Below are 26,176 nucleotides of genomic sequence, written 5' to 3'. Positions count from 1 at the left end.
CTCCAGGATTCTTGCCTGGAGAATCCCATGGACAGAGGAGCCTGGCAGACTACAGTCCATGGGATTGCAAAGAGTCAGACACGACTGAAGCGACTAAGCACACATGCACTCAGTCTCACTTTAAAACCCAAACTCATCTCACCGACCACGTTGCCTCTCCATGAGAGGCTCAGATAATGTGCTGTGAAGCTTCAAAAAAGAGCCTGGAGAGAGAAATTTCAGCAGTGAAAGAATTTTTGTTACATGTGGCATCGAGCAAGGACCTAAAGGAAAGAATAGGATTTGAACATCATAGCAACTGAAGGAGAAAGGGCATTTTCCACTCACCTCCAACAGGATAAAAACATGTGAAAATCATGCAAGAATTAGATTCAACTTGAAAGAAGATGTACTTGGAGGTAATGTTTATGTTTGATGAAGGAATAAATTTATTTTGTGTTGTTACAAAGCATAGAACCAAGACGAGTATGTTAGAGCAAGCAAACAAGCAAACAGCTATATAATCCTATATTTGCTCTCTACATGGGATTATGTAATTATAGTCTAAATGTAAATAGTACATTTACATGTACAGTTTTTTAAACACTTCCACATTTTCCACATTTGATCCTCAAAACCTTGTAAAACATGTTGATTTTAATTACATTTTTACAGGTGAGGAAGCTGGGGCCTAGAGGGCCAAGTCACTTTAAAAGATCACTTTTAACAGTGGCAGGCCTGGCATTTTGTAACCACTGAAGTCTTTAAACAGTTTATGGATTCACTCATGAAGTTTTTATACTGGTAATCTTAATTCTGAAAACCCTCCTACTGTGAATGTTGGAAATGGGTTTTTGGCTTTAGTAGGAGACTACAACTATATTAGGACTTTTCAGCTTTGGCATTCTTGGCATTTGGAACCAATATTTCTTTGTGTGAGTCTGTTCTGTGCAGTAAGCTCCCTGGTCTCTACTCACTGGATGCTAGTAGCAGTTCCCAGTCTTGACAACCAAAAATATCTCTAGACTTATAAAATATTCTGAAGCATGGCAAAGTTACTCCTACTTGAGAATCAGTGTACTATGTAATATTCCAGGTTAGTAACACAGTTTGCTGGTGAGCTTACTCTGTTTTTCTTAGTGATGTTCAAAGAATTGAAGAGAATGAGAAAGGCTCCAAAAGCACCAATCAGACACCACAGTTCCTGATTTTCAAGTGAAAAGTAAATGATTCTGTAAGCTAATGCCTGGTGAGAATAGTTTTAATTCTGAAGTTCTAAAATAGATTATTGCAGAGATGGATTATGAACACTTAAGAAAGCAGTGATTACTGTAACCTCTCATTGATAGGGTTCCTAAAACCAAATATTTGTCAAAGCATATTCTTCCATATTCCTAATATCTCAGTTACTTCCACTAAGTAAGATACTGTACAGGTACAGTAAATAATTATTTAAATATGTTATAATTTTCTTACAGATCAAATGGGGGGAAAATAGGGTACAGTTAGATACAAAGAAAACCAGTAAAAGTATACCTAAAGAATACTGATTCATAAGGCTGGAATCCTCTCAGCTTTGTTCTGTTTGGTATTTTTATTGAATTGGAGTATGTAAAATACATGCTAATGAAATTTCTCAATGGCAGAAGACTAGGAATTCTATCATAAATCTATGGATAACAGAATTAGAATCCAAAAGAATTTCAAAACACTGAGAAAAGGACTGACTCTCAAAATATAATATGTAAGAAGAATATACATAATGTCCTGCCACTGTGTTCAAAAATTCAACTGCATAAATAAAAGATGGGAGAGGCACAACTTTAAAGCAATACAGGAAAAACAGAGGGGATTGTAATTGTCCATAAACTCAGTATGAGTCAACAGTGTCACTTGAGTAGCAGAAAGACTAATGGAAGTTCATCCTTTAGGTGTCTGCTCTTTTGAATAAAATTGTTATATGTGCTTTCTTCATTTCCCTGGGCTATTTGCATTTAATTTTAGGTTAAAGTATATTAAATAGAGAGTGCCTAAGATGGTATGAGAAAGAGAAAATATAGAAAAGTGAGATATCAATCTTAAAATCTGAAGTTTTCATATGGAAGGATGATTAGATTTGTTCTGCATAATCTTGAGAGGTATACTAAGAACAATCTGTGGAAGGTGTAGGAGAGAAGTTTGTTTCTCATTCTTAACTGACATCTAATGGCCCTTGAATCAAGGAAAATTGGAAGTGGTCAAACAGGAGATGGCAAGAGTGAACGTCAACATTTTAGGAATCAGTGAACTAAAATGGACTTGAGTGGGTGAATTTAACTCAGATGACCCTTATATCTACTACTGTGGGCAAGAATCCCTTAGAAGAAATGGAGTAGCCATTGTAGTCAAAAAAAGAGTCCGAAATGCAGTACTTGGATGCAATCTCAAAAACGAGAATGATCTCTGTTCATTTCCAAGGCAAACTATTCAGTATCACCAAATTCAAACTTAAATTGAAGAAAGTAGGGAAAACTACTAGACCATTCAGGTCTGCCCTAAATCAAATCCCTTACGATTATACAGTGGAAGTAAGAAATAAATTCAAGGGACTATATCTAATAGACAGAGTGCCTGAAGAACTATGGATGGAGGTTTGTGCCATTGTACAGGAGACAGGGATCAAGACCATCCCCAAGAAAAAGAAAGGCCAAAAGGCATAATGGCTATCTGAGGAGGCCTTACAAATAGCTGTGAAAAGAAGAGAGGTGAAAAGCAAAGGAGAAAAGGAAAGATATACCTATTTGAATGCAGAGTTCCAAAGAATAGCAATGGGAGATAAGAAAGCCTTCCTCAGTGATCAGTGCAAAGAAATAGAGGAAAACAATAGAATGGGAAAGACTAGAGATCTCTTCAAGAAAAATAGAGATACCAAGGGAACATTTCATGCAAAGATGGGCTCAATAAAGAACAGAAATGGTGTGGACCTAACAGAAACAGAAGATATTAAGAGGCGGCAAGAATACACAGAAGAACTCTACAAAAAACATCTTCATGACCCAGATAATCACAATGGTATGATCACTCACCTAGAACCAGACACCATGGAATGTGAAGTCAAATGGGCCTTAGGAAGCATCTATGCACAAAGCTAGTGGAGGTAATGGAATTCCAGTTGAGCTATTTCAAATCCTAAAAGATGATGCTGTGAAAGTGTTGCACTCCATATACCAACAAATTTGGAAAACTCAGCTGTGGCCCCAGGACTGGAAAAGGTCAGTTTTCATTCTAATCCCAAAGAAAGGCAATGCCAAAGAATGCTCAAACTACCACACAATTGCACTCATCTCATGCTAGTAAAGTAATGCTCAAAATTCTCCAAGCCAGGCTTCAACAGTACATGAACCGAGAACTTCCAGATGTTCAAGCTGGTTTTAGAAAAGGCAGAGGAACCAGAGAGCAAATTGCCAATGTCCGTTGGATTATCGAAAAAACGAGAGAGTTCCAGAAAAACATCTATTTCTGCTTTATTGACTATACCAAAGTCTTTGATTGTGTGGATCACCACAAACTGTGGAAAATTCTGAAAGAGATGGGAATACCAGACCACCTGACCTGCCTCTTGAGAAATCTGTATGCAGGTCAGGAAGCAACAGTTAGAACTGTGCATGGAACAACAGACTGGTTCCAAATTGGGAAAGGAGTACGTCAAGGCTATATATTGTCACCCTGCTTATTTAACTTATATGCACAGTACCTCATGAGAAATGCTGGGCTGGGTAAAGCCCAAGCTGGCTCAAGATTGCTAGGAGAAATATCAATAACCTCAGATATGTAAAGGACACCACCCTTATGGCAGAACGTGAAGAAGAACTAAAAAGCCTCTTGATGAAAGTGAAAGAGGAGAGTGAAAAAGCTGGATTAAAACTCAACATTCAGAAAACTAAGATCATGGCATCCGGTCCCATCACTTCATGGCAAATAGATGGAGAAACAGTGGAAACAATGACAGGCTTTATTTTTGCGGGGCTCCAAAATCACTGCAGATGGTGACTGCAGCAGTGAAATTAAAAGATGCTTGCTCCTTGGAAGAAAAGTTATGACCAACCTAGACAGCATATTAAAAAGCAGAGACATTACTTAGCCGACAAAAGTCCATCTAGTCAAGTCTATGGTTTTTCCAGTAGTTATGTATGGATGTGAGAGTTGGACTATAAAGAAAGCTGAGCACTGAAAAACTGATGGCTTTGAACTGTGGTGTTGGAGAGGACTCTTGAGAGTCCCTTGAACTACAAGGAGATCCAACCAGTCCATCCTAAAGGAGATCAGTCCTGAATATTCATTGGAAGGACTGATTTTGAAGCTGAAACTCCCAACTTTGGCCACCTGATGTGAAGAACTGACTTACGGGAAAAGATCCTGATGCTGGGAAAGACTGAAGGCGGGAGAGAAGGGGACGACAGAGGATGAGATGGTTGGATGGCATTACCAACTCAATAGACATGAATTTGAGTAAACTCTGGGGATTGGTGATGGACACAGGGTCCTGGCCTGTTGCAGTCCATGGGGTCGCAAAGAGTCGGACACAACTGAGTGACTGAACCGACTAACTGACATACTCACCAGAATTGCAAGCTTTTAAAAACCCTAAAAATACGACTTATTAAAGGTGTAGGGGATCAGGATTTCTCATACTGATGAGTGGGACTATAAATGGGATACCCCTATTTCAGAAAACAACTTGGCATTCTCTCCAATGTTGACATGAACTGGATTCTAGCAATTCCATCTCTACATATATACCCATTAGAAATATATGCCCATGCATACTAAAAGACATGCTCTACAGGAATTTATATAGTAACGTGATTCATAATAACCCCTAAACCAAAGACCAGCTAAATAAATGTTCTATCATGCAACAGAATACTATGCTGCAATGAAAAGGCACCAGCCACTGCAGTATGCAACCACATGGATGAATGAAGTTCTCATGTATCTAATTTACAATTACTGTAACACCTAGGTCTTTGAGTGTGTACAAATTTGCACTATTCTGTTAAAATTGCTTCTTTTGGTTCATACATTTCTTTTTTTTTTTGGTTCATACCTTTCTATCTATGACTGTCACTGATGCTTTTGCATTTTTTAAAAATAGGATTTACTTAAATCCATTGTTTCAAGAATGAAGAAGGCAATAGAAGATGATGTTTTTATTCCTCTGTATCCAAAGAGGTAAGAGTTGCTAATTTCTAGATTTTATGAAATAATTACTCCTGCAATACAGATTCATTTAAGAGTATAATGTAGAAGAAATTAAACATATTGTTTTCAAAACACACATACCTATTAAGATGTAAATTGATATTTCAGCAAATATTTCTTAATCCCCTTCTATATGCCATGTATGATGTAATGATAGTCCTGAGAACATGACAGTTGGATAGCCAGGTAGTTAGAAACACAGACTCTGGAGTGCAGATTCGCCTTGGGTCAAGACCAAGCGTCTTTCCATGCATCAGTGTCTTTGTATATAAAATGGACATTAAATTAATGCCTATCTCATAGGAGACTGTGAAGATGAAGAGAGTGCTTAGAATAATGCCTGACACGGAAAGCTCAAAATAAGGCCTGGAACATCACTGAGGGGCCAGAAACTACATCTTTGAAATATATATATACTTCTAAATGATCAGACAAGGAGTATTTGATGCATATTGGTAATTTGCTAAGAAAGCATTAATTGTAGTAATGGATTATGGACTGAAGCTCACTCTACAGTGAGTACTCACATGATCAAAGAGTTCTATGGAAAGGAAAAAAGAACTAAGTTTGCTAGTTAATTTGAATCCTGAAAAGATGCCTGCATGTAAAAATTCACCCGAATTAAGGTTTGTTGACTTCCCAGATTGCTCAGTGGTAAAGAAACCACCTGCTAATGCAGGAAATGCAGGTTCAGTCCCTAGGTTGGGAAGATGCCCTGGAGGAGGAAATGGCAACCCACTCCAGTATTCTTGCCTGGGAAATCCCGTGGACAGAGGAACTTGGCAGACTACCTTCCATGGGGTCACAAAAGAGTCAGACCTGATTTAACAACAACAATTAAGATTTGTAATGTTTTAGAGCCTTCAGGGCTCCCCTGATGACTCAGTTGGTAAAGAATCCATCTGCGATGCGGGAGACCTGGCTTTGATTCCTGGGTTGGGAAGATCCCCTGAAGAAGGGAAAGGCTACCCACTCCAGTATTCTGGTCCAGATAATTCCATGGACTGTATAGTCCATGCGGTCGCAAAGAGTCAGACATGACTGAGCGACTTTCACTTTCAATGTTTTAGGTAACTAATATATCTGCACAGTTAAAAAGTAAGAATGTGTATTTAAAATTTTTACTAATGTTTAGAATGAAAAGTCTTATTCTCTCCTGCTCGTGACTTCCATCCACCCAGTTTTTGCCTTCTTTTCTGTATACATGCAGGAATACTCACTGTTGGTAATTTTTTTTTTTTTTTACCTTTTTGGAATTTCTCTCTGCATTTAGAATTAAATACTTTAGATAGAATTTTAATACTTACAATGCAATTAGAATTAATCTTATTTCCCCCTCTTTTTTGTAGCAAAGTAAGTATATTATAGTCACAACCATTGTTTTGTGCCTTACTTTGACTTAGTACATCTTTGAGATCTTTTTGTATCATCCACAGATGTTTCCTCATGCTTTTTTAGCTGTACAATATGCCATTATATGGCCAAATTGTAGTTGATGAACATGTAAGCAGTAAACCGTTACAGTGTTGTGAACAATTTTATGGACACAGTATCCTGTACATATGCAAATGTATCTATAGAAGGCATTCTCAAACATGGATTTGTTGAATAAGAGTGTACATACATTAGTAATTTTATTAGATATCACCAGAGCACCTTCAATTATATTGTTAAGACTTAGTTTGGTCGATTAAAAAAAAAGTAACCATTCAGTTCTTTAAACTCTGTTTCTGAAAGATGAACAGTTACTTGCATTTTCTTTCTTTTGCTTTAAATTAGTGCTGTAGAAAACAGAACATCACCACATGCAAAGTTTCAAGAAAGACAGTTCTGGTCAGGTCTAAAGGTAAGCAGAAAACTGCAAAAATAAAAAAATTTTTTCTTTCCATAAAAGTTTACTATATAATGACGATCAGAAAAATTCTTCTATAAAGAACCAGACAGTAAGTATTTTCAGTTTTTGTAGGTCGTATAATGTCTGTTGAACTGTTCAGCTCTGTCACTGTAGTGCAAGCAGTCATAGACAATATGTAAATAAATGAGCATGTCTGTGTTTCAGTAAAACTTTACTTTATGGACACTGAAATTTGACTGTCATATAATTTTCATGTCTTAAAGTACTCTATTTTTCAATCATTTAAAATTATAAAAGCCATTCTTAGTTCACCAACTCTATGAAAACAGAACATAAGCTGGATTTAACTCACAGGCCATAGTTCTCTAACCTGGGTCTAATCTAAACAATAAAGGATGAAATTGGTGCTGAATCAGTGGCAATGGGGACAGTAAGGAAAAGAGTGTTTCAAAAGATTTTTAGGATGAAGCATCAAAAGAACCCAATGACTGATTACAGAATTAATCCTACCGTGAAGAATGTAGAGTGCTAGCCAAGTTTCTGACTTTGGTACCCTATTAACTTACGGTGGCATTCTTTGAGGGCATTGGAGAAGGAAGAAAATGTTTGGAAGGAAAGATAAGTGGACATAGTGGATGTAAGATATCTTTGGGATAAAGGGAGGCACTTGAATACATGAGTCTGAATTACAGGAGACAGATCTGAGCTGGAGATTTGGGAGTCAGTCACATTTAGGCAGTGTTTGGAGGCATGGTCATGAATGACAACACCTGAGCAGAAGAAGCAGTGGGCAGACAAAGTGAAGTCTTCAGACAGGCCTTATGAATAAGCTGTTAAACTAAGAATGGTCACAAGAGAGTGGCATCAGAAAACTAAATGAAGGGCTTTTGAGAACAAAGTATTAATGCCACTGAAGAGAATTAGAAGGAAGACTGAAAATGTTTACTGGATTTCACAATTACAAGGTGAGACGCTTTACCCTCTGAGCCACCAGGGAAGCCCATAATTATAAGGTCATGAATGACCTCAGCAAGAATAGTTTTGATAGGGTGAATCAATACTTGTCATACGGTTGGGTCAGGAAAAAGGCTTTTCAGGAAGAGGGAGCAACATCAACAATGACATTGTGAAAAAGCACTGCATGTTAGTACAATAGGATGTAGTTTAGCACTTATGTAATAAATTTAGTAATGGAAAGAAGATGGAAGCTACCATAAAATTCACATAAAGATCTGCATTTATAGGAGAGAAATGCAACCCATATTATTTTGATTAGAATTTTATTAGAGTTTCTTAAAAGGATTTTACCCAAAATATCTCCAAACTCACAGGTTATTATTAATCTTATTTTCTATATTAGAGCAGTGAGGTTCTCAGGTTTGATTGATTTCTCAAGGTCACATATGGGTAACAATACAACTGGCTTTAACATCAGTGCTTTTATGAATCCTGGGGTCCTGCAGTCTTATATCCGATGGCCCCAGCCTCCAAGAGAGAACTGATTGAGAAGGAAGATTATTGATCTGGAAAAGCTCCAGCAAGGTAATTTGAAATAGATTTTGAGCAATTATCCTAAAAAAAAAAGAAGATAGGATGAAGAAATATGTGCAGGTTGAAAAGAATCAAGTGTTTACTCAGAAATGTTTTCTATTCTAAAATTGATGGTCCCAACAGTGCTAATTGTGGTGAGAGTTTTACAGTTTGACCAGCTTTTTGTTTGTTGGAGACTATTACAGTTTTCCTTTGGAGAAAAGGTACATAGTCACTTGAAATTTTGTTGTATTTTAGCTCTTCAGCAATATTCTTCTTTGGAATGAACTCCTCCCAGAAGACACCTTGCAAGAGTTAGGACTAGGGAAGCTGCTGAATCGTTACCTTATTATAGCTCTTGTCAATGCCATACCTGGCCCAGATGTTGTTAAAAAGTGCAGCCAGGTAAGTTGTATAGAAATTGATCATCATTTTATCATTTTTAAAAGTTATTAAAATTTTATAAATAATTTAAATTGTGTTACTTTAATAACAAATTAATTTAACAGACTAGAAATCCGGGAGAATCCAATATTTAAAAATTAGTATACTGGTTGACTATTTACAAAATGACTGTTAGAGCCTCACCTCTCACTTAAATACCAATGTAAAGTATAGCTAAAGTAAAAAATTTAAGTGTAAAAAAAAAAACTATAAAATATTGTACTAGGAAGATAAATGACTATACCTGATGTTAAGGGAGTCCTTTCTGAACTTTAGTGCAAAAAAAAAAAGTGGTGAGAAAAGGTAATAGATTTGATAAGATTTTTGGTCAACCAAAAAACATTAAACAGAAAGGTATCAGGACTGTAAAAAGGATTGCATTTGAGTCAGTTCTAATGAGTGGATCAGCCCAGAGCCTATTACACAGAGTGAAGTAAGTCAGAAAGAGAAAGACAAATATTGTATATTAACACATATATATGGAATCTAGAAAGATGGTACTGATAATCCTATGGGTGGGACAGCAAAGGAGACACAAAATTACTTTACAATATTGTATTGGTTTTGCCATACATCAACATGAAGTATTCGACACAGCAAAAAAGACACAGATGTATAGGACAGACTTTTGGATTCAGTGAGAGAAGGAGAGGGTGAGATGATTTGAGAAAATAGCACTGAAAAATGTACATTGCCAAACAACGGGAAATTAATGTGTGACACAGGGTACTCTGTGACAACCTGGAGGGATGGGATGGGGTGGGGCGGGAAGTGGATAGGGGGTTTAGGATGGAGGGGACCCATGTATACCCCTGGCCCACTCATTGGTGTATTGATGTATGGCAAAAACCATCACAATATTGTAATTATCCTCCAATTAAATAAATAAAGGTAGCAGGATTGTTTGATTATTGTTAAAACTCGAAGATGGGTTTATTGGGCTCACCATACCTGTTCTTCCCTCGTGGCTTCCCTTGTGGCCCAGGCAGTAAAGAATCTGCCTGCAGTGTGGGAAACCTGGGTTTGATCCCTGAGTTGGGAAGATCCCCTGGAGGAGGGCATGGCAACCCACTCCAGTATTCTTGACTGGAGAATCCTCATGGAAGAGGAGCCTGGTGGCCTACGGTCCATGGATCACAAAACAGTTGGACACGACTGAGCACATACTTATTCTTTCTCTTGTTGTTTATGTTTGGAACTTTCTATAATAAAAAGTTAAATAGAAAGAAAGTTGAAAAACAGAGAAATAAGTTATAATGTGCATAACAAGGATAAATACCCACATTTTTTTAAAAGCTCTCTACAAATCTGTACACAATTTGAATGTGCTTATTGAAAATGACCAAAAGGCAAAGCAATCCCCCCCCAAAAAAGAATATGCCAAAATAACCTCTAAACATGTTGAAAATATTAATAGTAATAATTAATATAATATAATAGTATTAATATTATCAGAGAATTGTAAATAATTCAGTAAGGATTTTTGTTTTTTTTGCTGTTATTTTCATTGTAATTCCGTTATTGTCATAAGCACAGGGAAACAACAGCCCCACATCTGTCCAGGAACATCATTCACCTAGAAAGTGTGGAGAGGCAATTCTGGGAAATAGTTTCTGCACTGTGGGAAGAGGAATACAACTCTGGAGACTCTTTTGGCACAATCGATATAAAACCTTTAAAGTTCATACCCTTTTAGGGAACTTCCCTAGTGATTCAGTGATGGAGAATCTACCTTCCAATGCAGGGGACTTGAGTTCAATCCCTTGTCAGGGAACTAAGATCCCACATGCCACGGGGCAGCTAAGCCCATGTGCCACAACTAGATGGCCTGCATGCCACAATTAGAGAAGCGTCCACCACAACACAGAACCATCAGCCAAAATTAAAAAAAAGTCCACATACTTTTACATAGCAATTTTGCTTCTAGGAAATTATCCTAAGTTAAAAAATCAATGGACGTAATTTTCTAAGAATGTGGGAAAATATTTATATTCTTATATAAGGTTTTTTTTTTTTTAGTATACATGTATATGTAATGTTAGATAGCAGTTCCTGAAAGTGTGAAAGTCAGTCGTATCCGACTCTTTGCAACCCCATAGACTGTACAATTCATGGAATTCTCCAGGCAAGAGAAGAGTAGAGTGGAGTGTGTAGCCTTTCCCTTTTCCAGGAGATCTCCCTAACCCAGGGATCAAACCAGGTCTCCCACATTGTAGGTGGATTCTTCACTAGCTGAGTCACAAGGGAAGCCCTAAGACTTCTTCCCAACCCAGGGATTGAACCCCGGTCTCCCACATTGCAGGCATATTCGTTACCAGCTGAGCCACAAGAGAAGCCCAGGAATACTGGAGCGGGTAGGCTAGCCCTTCTCCAGGGGATCTTCCTGACCCAGGAATCAAACTAGGGTCTCTGCATTGCAGGCAGATTCCTAGACAATGATTATTTTCCCAGCTATGGTTTTCGTATCGTGTAGTTTTTAACTATATTATTCATCAGATAGTTCAATCCTCATCCATCCTGTTGTGTTTCAGATTTCAGTTTAGTTCTCTTTCACCAGAAGGCTCTACTATGCAGTAGAGGATATATGACATTCTCTTCACAGTTTATGGCTGGAAAACAAGATCAAAACACTGTGGCTTTAAGTCCCAGGATCATTTATGGGAAAGCTAGATAGTTCCTTCAGAATTTTATTGAGCCTTGTGATACAAAACAAGGGAAAAGCAAGTGTAAATGACATTAAATTCCAGATCAGTTAAGGGCTGGTTTTAAAACTAAAAAGATAGAGTTTGTATAACAAGACTTATAGGACTTTCTGCCTTAGGCCACTAGTGTATCTGTTTTTTCTAGATAATTGAAAAAAGTGATTAAGAAATAGAATAAATCATTTTCAACTGTGTTTTCCCTGTTGACCAACTAGATTTATTTTAGAAAACATGCATTCCAGAACTTTCTTTTAATGTATTTTAATATATATATATATAGTACAACTTTCTACTTTCTAGAGGTGCATACTGATCCTGACCTTAGCAACTAACATAACCAAGAGAGAGAGTATGATCTCAGATTTTTCCTTGCTCCCATTCTCTCTCCTTTTTTAAAAAAATTCTCCCTTCTCCAAAAAGGAAGTTTTCCTTTTTGTTTACATTTTTTGGTTTTTTCTAAAACTTTTTCCCCAAGTCATGTATTACCTTTAGCATGATGATAGTAAGTGTTGTTTGAGAGGTTTTTTTCCCCAAAAGAAACAAATGAATGCACATACATTGACTCCTTCTGCTGCCACTGACATTTAAAGCAATGTATTAAATTAGAAGAAAACTGTAATATATTTTTTATACAGTGTATCTTAGAATGACCTTGATTTCTTAACTCTAATTTGTTCATATAGGTTATACACAAAGTCATCTAATGTCATATTGTGAAATCACACTAAATATACCTATTTTATACAGTTGACCTTTGAATAGCACAGATTTAAGCTGCATGGGTCCACTTCTATGTGGATTTTTTTTCAATAAATATCAGTACATACCAGAGTACTTCACAATCCACAGTTGGTTAAACTTGTGGATGCAGAACCACAGATATGTAGGGCCAACTGTAAAGTTAATATACTGATTTTTATCTGTGCATAGGTCACTGTCCCTAACTCCCTGCATTGTTAAAGGGCCAAATATAGGTTTGTTAACTAAGTGTTTTGTGTCTACACATTTCTGGTGTTTAGTTATAGATTATGTTTTGTACAATTTAATCACTCAGGAATAGAGAGTAATGAAAGTATTACAAGTACTAGTAAGTATTTATAAAGAGTAGTCTCCTTTAAGCTTTCGGTATCCAAATATGATTTTTCTTTAAAGTATAAAACCTTAACAAAGAAAGGGGAAATTCTCAAAAGTTATTTACCATGAATAAAAGAATATGGAAGAATAATACAACCAACATGAGTAGTGTGTGTGTCAAAGTTGTTCAGTCGTGTCTGAGTGTTTGTGACCCCATGGACTACACAGTTCATGGAATTCTCCAGGCCAGAATACTAGAGTGGTTAGCCTTTCCCTTCTCCAGGGGATCTTCCAGGGAATCTTAACATGAATAGTATAAGGATTAAATGAGATTATGTTAAAGTACTTAGTTAATAACTGTCATTAAAAATCAACCATGTGTTTTGATTATCAGATAGCAGCATATTTACCAGAAAAGTGGTTCCAAAGCTCTGCCATGAGAACATCCATTCCCCAGCTAGAAAATTTCATCCAGTTTTTACTGCAGTCTGCACGTAAATTATCTAGAAATGAAATCAGGTAATGCATATTTTATTTGTACCTCCATAAGCATTATTTAGGCTTCTGTTCTTGGCAGTTTTTAGAAAGATTTGTACTTTACTTTTAAAAATCTGAGACTGTCACTGTAGAATTAGGAGATGTTTTCATATGCAACTTTAGAATCACTCAGTATTTTACACCTCAGGCATATTAGTTCGTATGTTTAAATGCAAATCTCTTCCAAAATAAGCACTTCCAGAAAACTGTATCACAGGGGAATTTAGAATTAAAACTGTAACTCAAAAGCCTTTTATTTAAGCATGTTTTTCATGTCTTTCTAATTTTCCCAGCCATTTCAAAATCTCAACATTTGTTAAGTATAGATCTGCAACCTGGCATTTACCCAGCAGTGGCTGGATCTCATTCACAGCACTAGATGTTTAAGGACTTGAATACAGTGGTGTTGGCAAACCACCTCAAATCACAAACAAACAAACAAAAAACCCTCAAATTGTAGCGTCTGATTATATCTGTGGGATAAATACTTCCACCATGATAGTCCATATAAACTGCTGATAGCAGCACACCACTGTTCAGATTTCTAATGATAGATTTCTTCTGTGCTTTTTCTACTTTTTTATAGTCATTCACATTAAAATTTGCCAGAATATATCCACTAATAGTCTCTGATGGAATTTCATGATTATGTGGAGAAGGTAGCATCTAAATACTTTACACAGTATATTTTAGATATTGGCATCAGTTAAAGTTTTTGTTTCAGATTAACTACTGATGTTTCACTGTGCCCTTATACACTGCATTTCTAAGAGGGAAAATGCCCTTTTGTTGTTTTTTTCAGGGATGAAGTCAAAGAAATAATTCTTATTCTGGTGAAAATAAAAGCTTTGAATCAAGCAGAATCCTTCATAGAAGAATATCACCTAGACCATCTTAGATCAGTAATTAAAGAATTTGAATAAACTTTATGGGAAAGTACTAAAATGAGATTTTAATATAGTCACACTTGGCTGTTTTGCTTGTAGAAAAAGAAAAAAAGGTGTTGCCTTTTCTTTATTCCCAGTAATGGAGGAGAGATTTCCTAAACCAAAAGCATAGCACTCTGTCCCTCCATTCCCTCCATCTTCTGCCTTCTGGTATCACGAAAGACTGAGCCTCCCCTTTATGAGTGTTTGCAGGAATTGAATACACAGGAACAGTAGGAGTTTAACATATTTCCGTTTGATTCTTCTGATGACTTTTCCAGTTTAAGAAAGGACTTGAAGCTTATTGTAGCTGCTTTGGATTTGCTAAGTCTTCTGGCCTGAACCATAAAAACATCTTTTAGTTCTCTTCATTTTAGCAATCTCTGCTTTTAACTCATTTGTATGAGTTAAAATGAAAATCTTAATTGGAATGAATTACTTAGTAAGTATTCTGATTAAGGCATTTTAAAGCTACCAATGGTTGTCAGATTGTGCTTCAGAATCTATACCAGTATATTGTTCTAACACAAGTCTGAGAACAGCCAATGAATCTCTGCCAGCAGTATTTTTTTTAGCTCATTTGTACTTAATAGGTGAAAAAAAAAATCTTATTTTAATTATTTATATTGACTATTAGAGAGTGACTTCTTGTTTTCTTGGCCATATGTAATTCTTTTTGAAGTATTTTTTTTTCCTTATGGATTTATAAGAGCCTTATAGTTTAAAAATACTGATGGTTTGACAGTCCAGTGGTTAGGACTCTGCACTTTCACTGCAGAGGGCATGGGTTTGACCCCTGGTCAGGGAAGATCCCACAAGCCACATGGTATGGCCCAAAATTAAAACAAAACAAAAAGATAACTGACGTTGTGCCCACACTGTTACAGTTTTCCTCATTTGCCGTTTTCTTTAAATTTGCGTGTGAGTTTTGGTGTACCAAGTTATTGCTTGTTCAGTAGTTACTACTATTTTTTGTTATGCTTTTCTGTGTGTGTGTCACAGTGGTGGTAGGCTTAGAGAGGAAATAAATATTTTAAATATTCAGAACATATGATTCATTTTTTAAAAATGTGTGTGATTAAGAATGTGATGTAAGGTCATTGAATCAAAAAGAAATTGAGAACATTTTTCACAGTAAGTTTACTGATAATTTTTCTTAAATCTATTTGTTTAAATAACTTTCAGGAAGTCCTAAATGTATTCTGCAAATTGTTTCCCAAAAGATAAATCAGGAAAAAGTTGATTATATGTCCGGCTTAATAGTTTGAATAAGGAACCAGCCTTTGAACTCTATATGTAGAGTCTGAGCATGTGGCTTCTAACATCATCAACACTAGTTTTGAAGCTGCATGTAATAAATTTTTGCAGAGTGGTATGTGATTTCTACTATAGTGAAGATTCATGACTCACTGGTATGAATAGTTTCTTAAAGTTTGTTTTAGTTATACAAATTATACAGAACAGAATCTCATCTAGAAAATTCAAGCCATTGCTAAAAAAAGTCAAGTTTTCTTACACAATTATTATTCCCAGAAGTAACTGCTGTTTTCACTTAGTTATCCTATCAGAACTTTTCTCTACTTAAAAAGTATGTACACGCGTCTATACACAGCTTTATTTTTTATATAAGTGGAAAATATTTTATTATTAAATTTATAATTTTTTATTGTTAAAAGTGTACACCTGAAATTTCCCTATGATTTTTGTCTTTGTAATTAAAAGTGTGTTAGATGATCCCTTACATTTTTAACTTGGGTAGAGAGATTTCTCTTGCTTTTTGTAAAATTGAAAATATTAGAACTACTTTTAAAACTGCAAACTGATTTAAACTCCCAGTAGTTTTGAAATTTCATTATGCTTGGGGTTTGAATCTCAGGATTTTTATCCATCATATACTGTAACTAAGGATATTCAAAAACGTTTGTGAAGATTGCCTAATCCTCAGTGCAGAGTTCTTGTTTGTTTGTTTTTTCTTGTTACTGTGAAATGGATGAAGAAATGGAATGGAATGAAGAAGAGAAACGCCAACTAACAAAAACAAACCTTTGAGTTAACAACTTACCTCACACTTCAGTTCTTTCTCTGGATTTTTTCAGGTTTTTGTTCACTTAAAGAAAGTAAAATTTTTACAGAATCAGATAAATTACCTTTTTGGTTTTACTTTTTTATATGGCTTTTAGGAACTTTTCAGTGGCCATGAAAATATACCTCAGAACAGTTGGGTTATTTTATGTAGATGACTCTCTAAAATCTGAAAAAGATATTACAACAAAATAGACCAATATTCCTCATGAATATAGAAATAAAAGTCCTTCAAATACTAGCAAACTGAACCCAACAATATATAAAAAGGAAAATAATAATACATTATGACCAAATAGGTTTTATTCCAGGAAGGGAAGTTCGGCTTAACATTAGAAATTTAATCAGTATAATTCACCTATGAACAGAATAAAAGAGGAAAAACATACGATTATCCAGTGATTACAGAAAAAGCATTGGACAAAATTCAACACCCTTTCCCAGTACAAAAACAAGAATATAAATTATTTAATAAAGAGCATCTGGAAAAGAACATCCATATTTAGCATCATACTTAATAGTAAAGTATTAATGCAAGGAGGTCTCCTCTCACCTTTTCTGCTCAGCATTGTTCTGTAAGTCCTAACCATGCAGTCAGTCAAGAAAGAGACATAAAAATTAAAACACGAGAGTTGAATCATTATTCTCAAATGACAAGATTGTTTACATAGAAAACCTTATGCACTCTACCAAAAAAAAATTTTGAATTTAGCAAGATCTTACAAAACTCAAAGCCTAGGGACGTACTAGTGATCTAATTGGAAACAAGTTTTAAAACAGTAATACTTCAGTAGCCTGGAAAACATCACATATCTAGGAATAAATCTATAGAAAGACTGTGCACTGTGTAGTACACAAATTGCTGAGAAAAAAATGTGTAAACCTAAATAAAAAGATAGACATCATGTTTATAAATTGGAAACCTCAGTTATTGTTTCAGGTATCTTCTGCTAATATTGGTTAATATCAATTGTTATGCAGTCCCTATCAAAATTCTATCAGGCTTTAAAAAAAAAAAGAACAAAGTGATTGATTAAAATACATAAAAATTAAAGTTTATCTAGATGTACAGAGACCTTAAAATAGCCAAAACAATCTTGAAACAGAATAACAAATTGGAAGACTTGTTCTTTCTGAATTCAGGACTTACTATAAAGCTACAGTAATCAAGTCTTTGGTATTCAGTTCAGTTCAGTCGCTCAGATATGTCCCACTCCTTGCGACCCCATGAATCACAGCACGCCAGGCCTCCCTGTCCATCACCAACTCCCAGAGTTCACTCAAACTCAGATTCATCGAGTCGGTGATGCCATCCAGCCATCTCATCTTCTGTCGTCCCCTTCTCCTGCTCACAATCCCTCCGAAAATCAGGGTCTTTTCGAGTGAGTCAACTCTGTGCATCAGGTGACCAAAGTATTGGAGTTTCAGCTTCAGCACCAGTCCTTCCAATGAACACCCAGGACTGATCTCCTTTAGAATGGACTGGTTGGATCTCCTTGCAGTCCAAGGGACTCTCAAGAGTCTTCTCCAACACCACAGTTCAAAAGCATCATTCTTCGGTGCTCAGCCTTCTTCACAGTCCAGCACTCACATCCATACATGACCACAGGAAAAACCATAGCCTTGACTAGACGGACCTTTGTTGGCAAAGTAATGTCTCTGCTTTTCAATATACTATCTAGGTTGGTCATAACTTTTCTTCCAAGGAGTAAGCGTCTTTTAATTTCATGGCTGCAGTCACCATCTGCAATGATTTTGGAGCCCCCAAAAATAAAGTCTGACACTGTTTCCACTGTTTCCCCATCTATTTCCCATTAAGTGATGGGACCAGATGCCATGATCTTCGTTTTCTGAATGTTGAGCTTTAAGCCAACTTTTTTACTCTCCTCTTTCACTTTCATCAACAGGCTTTTTAGTTCCTCTTCACTTTCTGTCATAAGGGTGGTGTCATCTGCATATCTGAGGTTATTGGAATTTCTCCTGGCAATCTTCACTCCAGCTTGTGCTTCCTCCAGCCCAGCGTTTCTCATGATGTACTCTGCATATAAGTTAAATAAGCAGGGTGACAATATACAGCCTTGACGTACTCCTTTTCCTATTTGGAACCAGTCTGTTGTTCCATGTCCAGTTCTAACTGTTGCTTCCTGACCTGCATATAGGTTTCTCAAGAGGTAGTCAGGTGGTCTGGTATTCCCATCTCCTTCAGAATTTTCCACAGTTTATTGTGATCCACACAGTGAAAGGCTTTGGCATAGTCAATAAAGCAGAAATAGATGTTTTTCTGGAACTCTTTTCTTTTTCAATGATCCAGCAGATGTTGGCAATTTGATCTCTGGTTCCTCTGCCTTTTCTAAAACCAGCTTGAACATCTGGAAGCTCACGGTTCACATACTGCTGAAGCCTGGCTTGGAGAATTTTGAGCATTACTTTACTAGTGTGTGAAGTGAGTGCAATTGTGAAGTAGTTTGAGCATTCTTTGGCATTGCCTTTCTTTGGGATTGGAATGAAAACTGAGCTTTTCCAGTCCTGTGGCCACTGCTGAGTTTTCCAAATTTGTTGGCATATTGAGTGCAGCACTTTCACAGCATCATCTCTCAGGATTTGAAATAGCTCAACTGGAATTCCATCACCTCCACTAGCTTTGTTCATAGAGGTGCTTTCTAAGGCCCACTTGACTTCACATTCCAGGATGTCTGGCTCTAGGTGAGTGATCACACCATCGTAATTATCTTGGTCGTGAAGATCTTTTTCGTACAGTTTTTCTGTGTATTCCTGACATCTCTTCTTAATATCTTCTGCTTTGTTAGGTCCATACCATTTCTGTCCTTTATCGAGCCCATCTTTGTATGAAATGTTCCCTTGGTATCTCTAATTTTCTTGAAGAGATCTCTAGTCTTTCCCATTCTGTTGTTTTCCTCTATTGCTTTGCATAGATCTCTGAGGAAGGCTTTCTTATCTCTCCTTGCTATTCTTTGGAACTCTGCATTCAAATGGGTATATCTTTTCTTTTCTCCTTTGCTTTTGGCTTGTCTTCTTTTCACAGCTATTTGTAATGCCTCCCCAGACAGCCATTTTGCTTTTTTGCATTTCTTTTCCGTGGGGATGGTCTTGATCCCTGTCTCCTGTACAATGTCAGAAATTTAATAGAAAATCTGTAATCACTTTTTAAAATCCATATGCATATCATAATTATCTTGGAATTTTGTTTAAATACAAATATTCAGGTATTATTTTTTCAACAGAGCTTCAGATATGTTTCTAATGAGCAGCCATGTTTAAAAACAACTGGACTGTATGAAGATCTTTTACTTTTACCTAGTTTGTTTCACTTCTATTTCATATTCAGTGCTCCCATTTCCATTAGTTTTCTAGTTACTCTCTTTTCTTTTCCTTCTTTGACATTCTTTCTCAAGCCTTTATTAATTGTAGTAGAGAAACTTTTGTATGCATATATATATATATGTATAGTATATATATTTTAGAAAACTTACTAATTTTTGCATAAAATTTATGACATTTTGATTCCATTTGTTTTACTTAGTATGAATAGAATGCTACATTTCTAATTAAAAAAACAGATGAGCAACAAAGGTTTACTGTATAGCACAGGGAAGTATAGTCAATATCTTATAATAACCTATAGTGGAAAATAATTTCAAAAGTAATATATATGTATATTTATAACTGAACCACAAAAAAGCTACTTTTTGAAATTTAGTAATATTTATGTTTTTGCCAGTTTTTCTAAATGTCCTATGGACATATGATAACAACATATGAGATACAAAATTTTAAATATATTTGTGTAGGATATAAGATTAATATAAATGAATATAAATAGAAATATATATAAATTATTAATGACATCATTCAAGATGCTCCTAGTCTCATTTTTTCTGCACTTGATAAGATAGTCTCAGAGAAATGTTAATATGTCTCACTATGATTAGATTATATATATTTTTTCCTTTCCCTTAAATTTATTCTGATTTTTGATTTATATATCTTTGTTTCTTTGTTGTTAGGTGTCTCATGATTTATGATGTATATCATCTTTGTGAATTGTACCTTTTATCATTAAAAATATTCATCTTTGTTTCATTTTAAAATAAATGTTTTTTAAAAATGTATCCTACATCTTAGGTCTACTGGGAAGTACAAATTAAAACTACAGTGATATACCAGTTCACATCCACTAGAATGACTGAAAAAGACTAATATCAGCAAATGCTGCCAAGAATGTGAAGCCATTGGAACACTCCTAGGTCGCAGATGGAAGTGGAAAAACTGTGTTGGAAAACTGTTCATCAATTTATTAAACATTTACTAACCATACAACGCAACAGTGCCACTCTTAGGTGTATTTACCTAAGAAAATAAAAATATGTTCATAAGAAAAGCTTACATAAGAGTGTTGATAGGAGCCTTATTAATTACAGCCTCAAACTGTAACCAAAACGGATAGAGTTGTAGATTCATACAATGGAAAACTACTCAACATTAGAAATAAACTATTGTATACAATAAGTATACCTGAAAACATCATTAAATGAAAGAAGGTAGGAATACATTCAAACAGAAAGCCAAAGATCTGTGTATTTTATTGTATAATTATGCATCAGTTTTTAAAAAATACTTTGTAAGTCAGACAACTGTCTAGAATAACGAACTATCTCTGGTAGTGTTATGAATGGACTGAGCACCACTGAAGACCATGTTAATTGCCCTTCCTGTGACAGTTTCCAGAAGTCATCAGTGGATGTTAATGGAAGAAAACTGATAGTGATATTCAGAGATATTTTTAACAACACAGTCCGCTAGACCAATGGATTCCTTAATCTTTTCTGCCCAAACCTAACCCTAACAAGTTTTCATCAAGAATAGTGCTTTAATTGAAACGTATATTACCATATGTAAAATAGATGACCAGGGCAAGCTCGATGCATGAAGCAGGGCACTCAATGCCGGTGCTCTGGGACAACCCAGAGGGATGGGGGGAGGGGCTTTCAGAACAGGGGACACGTGCACTTATGGCTGATTCATGTAGATGTATGGCAAAAAACCACCACAATATGGTAAAGTAATTATCCTCCAATTAAAATTATTTTTTTAAGATAGTGCTTTAGGATCACTGCCCCGGATATTTCAGTGTGACCTGCTAAACAGAAATGTCACAGGCAGATTCTGTAAGACAGTCATAAACAAAACATTTATGTTGATGATACCTTTAAATTTGAATAAGTTTCATGGAATTAGTCCAGAGAGATTTTACAGGCTTCTTACCAAATGTCAAAAGAACATTAAGGTTGTCTATTCATCTGAATATTTTCATGCAGTGGTTGCATGACAGAATTAGTTTATGGAACCACAGTTCCCAAACTGATCATAGATGCCCTGTGGCAGCACTGTGAACTCAGATGCACTGTGGGACATTTTAAGTTTTCAAGGAAAATAGTACTTGACACCTTGTCAGAACCACTGGCACTTATACCCAAAGGTTCAGTTTCAACATTAGATTATGTGACATAACTTTAGAAAATACGTATTTTTGAAGCTGGGTTTTCAGAGGCTGCTGTAATAAAAAGCAAATACCACATGAAATTCTGTATTGATATGAGTTGATAATGTTCAATCTGATTCCAAGATTTGGTAAGTTACATAGTGACCAGCAGATGAATACAATCTCAGTAATTATTTAAGGATGCAATAAAAATAATTTACACGTTTTTTTTAAATTTTGTTATTAGGACCCCAAAGGTTAAAAAGTGGCACCCATCATTTGACAGGAGGTATGGAGATAAAGGATAGGGCACCCTTTAAAAATTTCTCCAAAACTAAAGGCTTTGTGAAGTAAGAATGTGAGAACTACTTACTGATAGCTTATTCACTGAAAAGCAAAGAATGTTTCTGGATATATTTGGACTTATAGCAAAGCTATACAGGAATACATAGAAATACCACCTCCCTATAATGGCAGTCCACTCTAGTACTATTGCCTGGAAAATCCCATGGGCAGAGGAGCCTGGTAGGCTCCAGTCCATGAGCGCAGAGTCGGACATGACTGAGCGACTTCACTCACTAATTGTGCTCTAGTTATTCAGGAACACTAGGATTTTAAAATTATAAAAAGGCTGTTACAGGGACTTCCTGGTGGTCTGGTGGTTAAGACTGCACACTCACAAGTTCAATCCATGATCTGGGAAGATCCTATATCCCACAGAGCCACTAAGCTCATGAGCCACAACTATTGAGTCTGTGCTCTAGAGCCTGCAAGCTGCAGTTTCTGAGCACACATGACCTAGGGCCCATGCTCTACAGCAGAGACGCCACCAAAATGAGAAGCCTGAGCACCACACAGCTAGTGAGTAGCCACTGCTTGCTGCAACTAGAGAAAAGCCCACTCAGTAACGAAGATGGTGCAGCCAAAATTAAAAAAAAAAAAAGACTCCATGCTCTCAAGACATGCATGGGTTCGACCCCTGTTTGGGGAACTAAGATCCCTTATGCTGCACAGTACAGCCTGCCTCCCCCCCCAAAAAAGGCTATTACAGATCATTAAATTTTGAAAATATATGACTGGTAGGGATGACTAGCCATCTTGGTTCTCTGGGACTAACAGATTTCCCAACATGCAGGACTTTCAATACTAAAATTGGGGAATCCCTAGCAAACCAAGACAAGTTAGTCACTCTACTTATTCCCCTCGCAGTATGTGGACATTTTGGTTAGTGGCCTAATTTAAAACAAAGTGAGCTGCCTTGAGTTTCACCTCCATTCTGCTGTTCCTGTAGGAGCAAGATGTGAAGTGCTGCTGCTACTGCTGCTGCTAAGTCACTTCAGTCATGTCCGACTCTGTGCGACCCTCCGTCCCTGGGATTCTCTAGGCAAGAACACTGGAGTGGGTTGCCATGTCCTTCTCCAGTGCATGAAAGTGAAAAGTGAAAGTGAAGTCGCTCAATCGTGTCCAACTCTTAGCGACCCCATGAACTGTATGAAGCCTACCAGGGTCCTCCATCCATGGGATTTTCCAGGCAAGAGTACTGGAGTGAGTTGCCATTGCCTTCTCCGGATGTTAAGTACAGTGGTTCTTAAAATTAACTATACCTTACAATCACAATGAGAACTTTTTAAACAAATCATCTCTCACCTTCCCCATCATAATCTGAGATAGTTTGGAGGTATTTTTTAAAAGCAGTTTTGAAAATTCAGACATTTCTGTGTTTTAACATTAGCCTAATCACCTATCTCCACTTTAGATAAGCTACTTTCTTCTCTGTAGTTACTTCATTTGTAAAAATAAAGACAAGGATCTCACCAGGTTTTTGTAAATATTAAGAGCCATGAAGTGCCTTGCAGTGTCTGAAACAGGAGGACTTCTAATAGGACATAGACTAGCCTGTTTTTGAAAACAAAGGAAAACACTACTTTTTAAACTCTGAGTTATACAAAAGACTCAGGGAGTTGTTTCTTCTCAGCTAATAACTGTCCCACCACAATGCTAAAGGGAGGTTTAAAAACAACACACACTTGAGAAAAATGATTACTAGATACCTCCAAGATCTTGATGTTCCAGTGAAACACTGAAAAAACCCCAACATTCACAACCAATTTTTCCAGAACTCTGGAAAAGTCAAAAAGTTAATAGCAGCCAACCAAACACTAAGTCAAAACAAATTTTAAATGGTAGGAAGTGACCAGGACAGCAACATAGATCATGTCAGGCCTTGTTCCTGACTTCATTCCCCTTCACAAGTTGAACCAACAACTAGTCATAAACAAGACACTGCTGAGAAAATCCTAGAAGACAGAGGTGAGGCTGAAGCACTCCCCTGCACCACAGAGACTGAGGCATTGCATAAGAAGGGTAAGAGGAGCAGCTACATGCTTGGCACATTGCCTGTCTCCCAGGCAAGGGCAGCAACACAGCAAGAGGGTTCCACTGACCCTACATGTCCTCCAATGGGAAAAAAAAAAGAGCCCAGGGCCCCCAGGATTATTGGCTGCTGCTTGGGATTCTACTCTGGCCTCACCTCACAGGGAAAGCATGGTTGGAAAACCTGATAAGCTGTGTAACCCAATGACACTGAACAAGAGAGTACAGTAGGCAGAGCTGATCATCCACAGAGCACACCACTCAGCCAGGGAATTTGGGGTGAGGGTTAGCTTGAGTCAAGACCTCAAATAGAGTTTTTCCAGACTGAACCGGTTCCCTCTCTCTGCCCACACAAAGCAGCTAATTCATAGTCTCTCTCACTTCCAGCCCTTCCAAACCAGAAATCCTGGCTGGAACATGTACAAAACTAACCCGGCAACACCAAGAGACTGGCAAACACAGGTGATCATCTCCAAGTCCAGTGGCCCCATTTAGCCAGGAAACTTGGTGCATGGGTTGGCCTGCGTCAGAATTGCAAAGATCCTTGCCAACCTTGGATCTGATTATTCTACTCAGCCTGACAGGAAAATTACTTTATAGCCTTGCCCACCGTACCAGGAAACCTATTAGGGCACTTTGATAGGAAGTTGCATATCTTATCCAACAGCTCTGCTTAGAGTGGCACTTGAACACAGAGCCAGCATGTGGCTTCCCTGCCTGTAGAACAAAAGGAGTGGCCCCACCTGGCCAGGGAATTCAGTGTCCAGTCTTGTTTGATTCAGGTCCCCAAACAATAAGCCATGAAGTACCGGAGAACTTTTCTATTGCCTTGCCAGGTCAGGCAAGATAACTGCTGAGGATAGTACCCAGTTCTGACCATCTAGTAACCCCAGCCAAAGAACCTTACAGCCTCACATGGGCAGAGAACTGAGCCAGCAGTCCTTTCCAGCTGTTCTCGGTCTATGGCAGCCCCTCAACCTTAGATCTCAGGCTGTAGCTTCACCACAAAATAGACCCTGGTAGCAAGACCCACCTGCCCTAACAAAGCAAAGAAAACCCCCAGAAATCCTAGACCTGAAAAAGTACAATGACTGAAGAATTCAATAGCTTCTAAAGCAAACCCAACCATGCAGAAGAATAAATGACCTGTAAGGCACTTGAAATTATCTAAGCAGAGGAATGGAAGGAAAAAGAAAGAAAAAAAGCCAGCGGGACTTACGTACACAATCAAAGGAAACAACATCTGCATTATAGGAATTCCAGAAGGAAAGAGAAAGGGGGAAAGTATATTTAAAGCAATAATGGCTGAAAACTTCATAACCTTGGGAGAGAAATGAGATTCATATTCATTCGGATCCATAAGGCCCAAAAGACAACAATACAGACACTTTATTAATAACTCCTTTTTCAAGTTAAAATTTCAAATTAAAGAATTTTGAAAGTAGAAGAAGAGACAGAGGGAAAAGTTACATACAAGGGAACCACATAATAGTATCAGTATATTTCCTCACAGAAACATTTTCAAGACAGGAAAGAATGGGATAATATATTTAAAATATCAAATGAAAAACCTGTTGACCAGGAATTCTATAACTGGAAAAGCTGTCCTTCAGATATAAAGGAGAGATAATTTTCCCAAATAACCAAAAATTTAAGGAGTTCATTGGCATTAATCTGCCTTTTAAGAAAAGCTAAAGGGAGTTCTTTGAATGGAACTAAAAGGACATGAAACAAGGTAGTTCAAACTCACTTGTGCATTTCTTCCACGTTGTCCATTTTATTGGCATATAATTGCTGATAGTACTCTCTTATGATCCTTTGTATTTCTGTGTTGTCTGTTGTGATCTCTCCATTTTCATTTCTAATTTTATTGATTTAATTTTATCCCTTTGTTTCTTGATGAGTCTGGCTAATGGTTTGTCAATTTTATTTA

The 26,176-nt window shown here is 36.8% G+C and overlaps 1 protein-coding gene across 3 annotated transcripts in view; it reads left to right on the top strand.

Annotated features, from left to right (window-relative positions):
• The window catches only part of GCFC2 (GC-rich sequence DNA-binding factor 2), a 79,214-nt gene extending 64,800 nt beyond the window's left edge, over positions 1-14,414 (top strand). For all 3 annotated transcript variants that reach the window (XM_068976404.1, XM_068976396.1, XM_068976386.1), the window contains 5 exons: positions 5,114-5,190; positions 7,000-7,066; positions 8,864-9,010; positions 13,220-13,344; positions 14,165-14,414. In XM_068976404.1, coding sequence (XP_068832505.1) covers positions 5,114-5,190; positions 7,000-7,066; positions 8,864-9,010; positions 13,220-13,344; positions 14,165-14,285 — 537 coding nt within the window. In that variant the 3' untranslated portion in view covers positions 14,286-14,414. The remainder of the gene's footprint in view (positions 1-5,113; positions 5,191-6,999; positions 7,067-8,863; positions 9,011-13,219; positions 13,345-14,164) is intronic.
• The last annotated feature ends 11,762 nt before the right edge of the window (positions 14,415-26,176 follow it).

The sequence above is a fragment of the Capricornis sumatraensis genome, chromosome 1, assembly GCF_032405125.1.
Source record: "Capricornis sumatraensis isolate serow.1 chromosome 1, serow.2, whole genome shotgun sequence".
Lineage (NCBI taxonomy): Eukaryota > Metazoa > Chordata > Mammalia > Artiodactyla > Bovidae > Capricornis > Capricornis sumatraensis.
This window is presented reverse-complemented; position numbering and strand designations above follow the sequence as displayed.